The sequence below is a fragment of the Rhinopithecus bieti genome, unplaced genomic scaffold (assembly GCF_001698545.2).
Source record: "Rhinopithecus bieti isolate Rb0 unplaced genomic scaffold, ASM169854v2 scaffold_40368, whole genome shotgun sequence".
Taxonomy (NCBI): Eukaryota; Metazoa; Chordata; class Mammalia; order Primates; family Cercopithecidae; genus Rhinopithecus; species Rhinopithecus bieti.
This window is the reverse complement of record NW_016817546.1, coordinates 2,983,509-2,990,143: the sequence shown is the minus strand read 5'-3', so window position 1 is coordinate 2,990,143 and position 6,635 is coordinate 2,983,509. Positions and strand designations below refer to the sequence as shown.

The 6,635-nt window shown below is 45.1% G+C and overlaps 1 protein-coding gene across 1 annotated transcript in view; it reads right to left on the bottom strand.

The window, feature by feature from the left end:
- The window catches only part of DNAJC11 (DnaJ heat shock protein family (Hsp40) member C11), an 81,359-nt gene that overhangs the window by 38,165 nt on the left and 36,559 nt on the right, over nucleotides 1-6,635 (bottom strand). The window contains exon 4 of the mRNA XM_017856030.1: nucleotides 402-503. Within this exon, the coding sequence (XP_017711519.1) occupies nucleotides 402-503 (102 nt within the window). The remainder of the gene's footprint in view (nucleotides 1-401; nucleotides 504-6,635) is intronic.

Here is a 6,635-nt window from a genome sequence, read left to right as displayed (position 1 = left end):
TGTTTTTTTTTTGAGACGGCGTCTCACTCTGTCGCCCGGGCTGGAGTGCAGTGGCCGGATCCTGGGTCCCTGCAAGCTTCGTCTCCCGGGTTCACGCCATTCTCCTGCCTCAGCCTCCCAGGTAGCTGGGACTACAGGCGCTCGCCACCTCGCCCGGCTAGTTTTTTGTATTTTTTAGTAGAGACGGGGTTTCACCGTGTTAGCCAGGATGGTCTCGATCTCCTGACCTTGTGATCCGCCCGTCTCGGCCTCCCAAAGTGCTGGGATTACAGGCTTGAGCCACCGCGCCCGGCCATATGTTTTTACTTTAACAATCCACCAGCACCTCATTATTTCAGACCTGGCTTCTAGGTATGAGGCCTTTTCATGAGGTGTCCTCATGAAACCTGGCCCCGGCTTACCTTGGGATTGGTTCGCTGCTGCAGTCTCCTCTCTTCCCTCTCTCTCTGCAGCCGCTCAAACTCCTCTCGAATTTCAGCTGGGGTTCTCCTCCTTTCCACAACCTATGTGCAGAATCAAGATGGGAAGACAGTTGAGGACCCAGGAGGTAAGGGAAACGTACACAAAGAACTGCAGTCATTGATTTTGGTGTGTGCATGCTGCCTGGGGTCCAGCCACGGCCTTTCCCCAGGAAGTACCCCAAACCATGACTTCTGCCATCCGATGGCTCAGGCCTGGGTGAGGCAGAGCTCACTGCCCTCCCTGCCCTTCCCAAGGTTGAAATGAGCTGTCACTCAGCTCTCCAGAGTGGCTTAAACATTCTTTATTTTAGCAACTTATCTCTAAGTCTGCAGAAATCTTACAAGGAAAATGTCACCTTAAATTTCATAGTGTAAATTTCCTAATGAATCTCAGATAACAAATGTTAAATATCAGGACGAAGGCAAGCTGGCTCTCCCTAGTGGTCTGGGACAATCGCTAAAGACTCCTTTTGAGCTTCTTGGACCACGGATCTCGAGCTGTCGGGTCTGGGTGTTTTATTCTGTTGTTGTAGAGACGGGGTCTTGCTATGTTGCCCAGGTTGGCCTCAAACTCTTGGCCTCAAAGGATCCTCCCACATCAGCCTCCCAAAGTGCTGGGATTGCAGGCATGAGCCACCATGTCTGGCGGGTCTGAGTGTTTTCAGAATCATGGAACTCTTCTTCTTAAAATAGTATATGAACCTTAGAATGTGGGCTGTCAGTTATAGGCTGGTGTAGCAATACTCAGGTACCACGCAGCAGACCTTGTTAAACTCAGGGATGCACAGTGATGTCAAATCTGAGAAAATAAGGTATTCCGGCCTGGTGCGGTGGCTCACGCCTGTAATCCTAGCACTTTGGGAGGCCGAGGTGAGTGGATCACCTCAGTTCAGGAGTTAGAGACCAACCTGGCCAACATAGCGAAACCCCATCTCTACTAAAATACAAAATTAGCCAGGTGTGGTGGCAGGTGCCTGTAATCCCAGCTACTCGGGAGGCTGAGGCAGGAAAATTTTTTGAACCCAGGAGGTGGAGGCTGCAGTGAACTGAGATCATGCCACTGCACTCCAGCCTGGGCAACAGAACAAGACTCTGTCTCAAAAAAAATAAAGGAAAAAAAAAAAGAAAAGGTATTCCAGGTCTGGTGTGGAATACCTTTGGGAGGCCAAGGTGGGTGGATCACCTGAGGTCAGGAGTTTGAGATCAGCCTGGCCAACATGGTGAAACCGTCTCTACTAAAATACAAAACATTAGCCAGGCATGGTGGTGGGCGCCTGTAATCCCAGCTACTCGGAAGGCTGAGGCAGGAGAATCGCTTGAACCCGGGAGTCGGAGGTTGCAGTGAGCCAAGATCACGCCATTGCACTCCAGCCTGGGCAACAAAAGCAAGAAACTCCATCTTGAAAGAAAAGAAAAAAAAAAAAAGAAAATACAGCATTCCAATTCCAGTTCAGCCCTTCTTAGCTCGTCATGAAAGGAAGACCACCTAGTCGAGATTTCAAAGAAGTGGAAAGGGCAGTCTTTCATCTGTGAAAGAGGCAACTGCACTGCACGATTTCTGTTGTTTTTTTTTTTTTTTTTGAGACAGAGTCTCACTCTGTCGCCCAGGCTGGAGTGCAGTGGTACAATCTCGGCTCACTGCAAGCTCTGCCTCCTGGGATCACGCCATTCTCCTGCCTCAGCCTCCCGAGTAGCTGGGATTACAGGCACCCGCCACCACACCCAGCTAATTTTTTGTATTTTAGTAGAGATGGGGTTTCATCATGCTAGCCAGGATGGTCTCGATCTCCTGACCTCGTGATCCACCCACTTCGGCCTCCGAAAGTGCTGGCATTACAGGCGTGAGCTACCGTGCCCGGCCTGCACTGCACGATTTCTAAGGGTCCTGTTTATGGTGTGAAATTGTGTGCACTGATGAGAAACACACAGTGTGGGAACAGGACAGAAAAGTGGTTACTCTTTTCTATCATGACCAAAGTTATCAGATGGCTGGGGAGGGGCAAGGGTGTACGAGAAAGCAGATTCCGCCCATTGGTGGGAGAAACACAGGGGAGTCTTGAGATGTTGCTCACAGACTATCTAAAAGATGTGATGTGAGAAAATGTTTCCTTGGAAATTTCAAGTTTCAAAAAATTATTTTAAAATACAAGCTTATAGCAAAATATCAATAGAACAGAAGGATAGGAAATAAAAGTTCGTGATTCCCATATTCCCTCTTCTCACAGGCTCACATTCAATTTTTTTATATCATTTCCTAAAATCCTCTATGCATGTGTATGTAGCTACGTATGTGCGTGTGTGCACGCACACACACATTCAATATAAATATTACAGGCTTTGTGAAACTTGATTTTATTTTCAACAAATAATAATTTAAAAAACCCACAAAATCTCATCCCCAAAAAATCCTAGGAACTTGTCCACTACTTTAAACATTAAAATAGTGAAAACATTTTCTTCTCTAATAACCCAATACAAATAAAAAATTACAAAAAAGGGGGGAAGTGGTTCTTTTAAGGAAGCTTTAAAATAAAAGATTGTTAAAATCATCCAAGAACAAACTAAAGGTCCTAAGTGGCACGACAGTGATTGCTCTGTGACCTCGCAAGGACATTCTGGGTTCTATTTTGTGAACGAGGTGCATTCCCACTGCCCAGGCTTAGAATCACCGAGGGCGCGTCACCTATCTACAGCACTCTCACTTTCCAATGCCACCCGTCCTGATGTAGACAAAAGCAAGGTGCACTTTTCAAAGTTTCCATTATCTTCTCAATCTCATGTCAGTCCCTCCCTGAAGCAAAAGAAAAAAAAATAAAAGAGCTTCAGGGAAATGTAGGTAATCAACCATTCCATGTAAGTTTGAAGATCCAGAAAAAATGCTTCAAAATACTTTAAAATTATTCATGACTTTACAGCCCAATCCAGTGGACCTGACTGTGGAGCCAGTTTCTCTGGACCCAGCAGATGGTGACTTAAGTGACCCATCACCAAGGACAAGGAGGTCTAAGTGTGAGGCTGTCTGAATGGAGACAGTTTCTCTACATAGCCCAGAGGATGCAGGCTGTTCCAATCTGGATAAAGAGATTTTATTTTATTTATTTCTTTGAGACAGAGTCTCGCTCTATTTATTTATTTATTTATTTATTTATTTATTTATTTATTTAAGACGGAGTCTCGATCTGTCGCCCAGACTGGAGTGCAGTGGTGTGATCTTGGCTCACTGCGCCTCCTGGGTTCATGACATTCTCCTGCCTCAGCCTCCTGAGTAGCTGGGACTACAGGCGCCCACCACCACGCCCGGCTAATTTTTTTGTATTTTTTTTTAGTAGAGATGGGGTTTCACCGTATTAGCCAGGATGATCTCGATCTCCTGACCTCATGATCCACTCACCTCGGCCTCCCAAAGTGCTAGAATTACAGGCGTGAGCCACCGTGCCTGGCCTTTATTGTTTTTTTTTTTGAGACGGAGTCTCGCTCTGTTACCCAGGCTGGTGTGCAGTGGCGCGACCTTGGCTCACTGCAAGCCCCGCCTCCCGGGTTCACGCCATTCTCCTGCCTCAGCCTCCCGAGTAGCTGGGACTACAGGCGTCCGCCAAAACACCCGGCTAATTTTTTTGTATTTTTAGTAGAGCCGGGGTTTCATGGTATAAGCCAGGGTGGTCTCCTGACTTCGTGGTCCGCCTGTCTTGGCCTCCCAAAGTGCTGGGATTACAGGCATGAGCCACCGTGCCCGGCGAGATTTTATTTTATTTTAATATTTTATTTTTTTGAGACAATCTTGCTTTGTCACCCAGGCTGGAGTACAGTGGTGCGATCTCAGCTTACTGCAATTTCTGCTTCCTGGGTTCAAGCAATTCTCCTGCCTCGGCCTCCCGAGTAGCTGGGACGACAGGCTCATGCCACCATATCCAGCTAATTTTTTCATTTTTAGTAGAGATGACGTTTCACCATGTTGGCCAGGCTGGTCTTGAACTCCTGACCTCAAGTGATCCACCAGCCTCGACTTCCCAAAGTGCTGGGATTACAGGCGTGAGCCACCGCGCCCGGCCTGAATAGAAATTTTATAATTGAGTGTTCTATTCAACAGGATATTAGTTTTTAAAAATGCAAATTTAACAAAAGTTTGATTCGCCATAACTTTAATCAGTGACATAAGCAGACCCATGAATATGCCCATATACTACTATTTTTTTTGGAAACAGATTTGTAAGCTGCTGATAATTAAAATCCTGGACTCAAACCCTGTAGGAGAAAAAAAAAAAAAAAACCTGGAAAGTATGAGGCTTCACAAAGGCTACAGCAGGAAAAGATTCATTTTCAGGAATTTTAGCTGTTTAATCTTTGAAGACTGAACAGCTGAAAATTACTTTCTCTCTGTTACATTCTGTGATGAATTACAAAGGCAAATAATCCAAAGGTGGCAGATCATTCCATTTTTAGTCATATTTTACACAAGTTTTGCAAATAGTTGGTGCATAATCTGAGCCAACAGCAAAGTCAAAATGGCCAGCCTTTCTGGAGCGGTGAAGACACTTAGCAGGGCAGGGCACTTCATTCTCAGCTCCCACAGGCCTCTGCCAGCCTTGATTATTTATACCTTCCTTTAAACAGAATACATGATGCCGGAAAGGGGAACAGGACTAAGCCAGCTGTGAGCTGCTCGTCTCCTTATCAGCAACCCTTACAGACAGAGGCGTCTGGGAACACAGCATCTGAAGCTGCATGACAGTTGACAAAACCAGACATTTTCAGTGTTTCTCATGGACAGAGTGTATCACATGCAGCTTGTGAATCCATACAACTGCTGTTCACCGAACCATTCACATACTAGGTCTATCCCTATGCTAGTCAGAAACTGAGCAGTGGCTCACCTGAGGTCACGTGTTTGACACCAGCCTGGCCAACATGGCAAAACCCTGTCTCTACTAAAAATGCAAAATTTAGCTGGGCGTGGTGGCAGGTGCCTATAGTCCCAGCTACTTGGGAGGCTGAGACAGGAGAATCGCTTGAACCCAGGAGGCAGAGGTTGCAGTGAACGGAGATTGCACCACTTCACTCCAGCCTTGGCAAAAGAGTGAGACTCCATCTCAAAAAAAAAAAAAAAAAAGAAAAGAAAACCGACTGAGCCCAGGAATTCTAGAACAACCTGGTCAACATAGTGAGACCCCATCTCTACAACAAAAAAACAACCACCAAGAAGACTGACTTTATTGATGAAACGAATGAGGAGATCTCCAAAAGCTGGGTGGCATCATGGAAGGAGGACAGACAGGACCTTAAACCTCCTGGGAAACCTCAGGCAAGTCCTTCTCTAAGCTTCAGTTTCCCTGCTATAAAATGAGGAGGGTTAAGCGACATCATTTGAAAAGTGTCATCTGGTTCTAGCTAGTACACTTTTTATTCTGGGATATTTTTAGAAAATTATTTAGAAACGCTATAACAACAGTACAGGAAGTTCTAGTATAGCCTGCACCCAGGTTCCCCCAATGTTAGCACCTTATATAACCATGGAAGATCTGTCAAATCTCAAAAACCAACATTAGTACATTTCTACTAATTAAACCTAGGGTTCAGATTTCACCAGATTTTCTACGAACATCCTTTTTCTGTTCCAGGATCCAATCCAAGATTCCACGTTGCATTTAGACATGAGGTGGACGTCCTTAGTCTTCTCTGCTCTGTGACACTTCTAAACCTTTGCTAGTTTTCCATGATCTTGACCATATTATTGCTTTTAATACAGGCTGACTTTCTCATATACTATAAAACCGATGTCAGAGACAGGGAAGGAAAATATAAATAATGTAAAGGACTGCAGACAAAAACCAAACTGCAGATGATCTGGGCCAAAGGATGCAACTCGGATGTAATACAACATCTGAAAATGACATCTGCAGGAGATGAGTTACGTGGTTTCCATGGCAGTTGCCAGCCATTACCAGAATCAACACTGTCCAAGCATTCACAGTTCAAGGTTAGATTTTTGCCATTCTGAAAACATGGCTAATTTTGTTTTCAGTGTGGGTATCTGCACAAACATCACTAACCAATCTCCATAAGTAAATAGTACGGCTGGTTTTGTAAGTTGGGAATGGTTACATCTCATTCCTTGGGAATCCTCCCAAAGAATAACAGTCTCTAGAAGCCTTTAAAAAAAAAAAAAAAAAAAAAAAA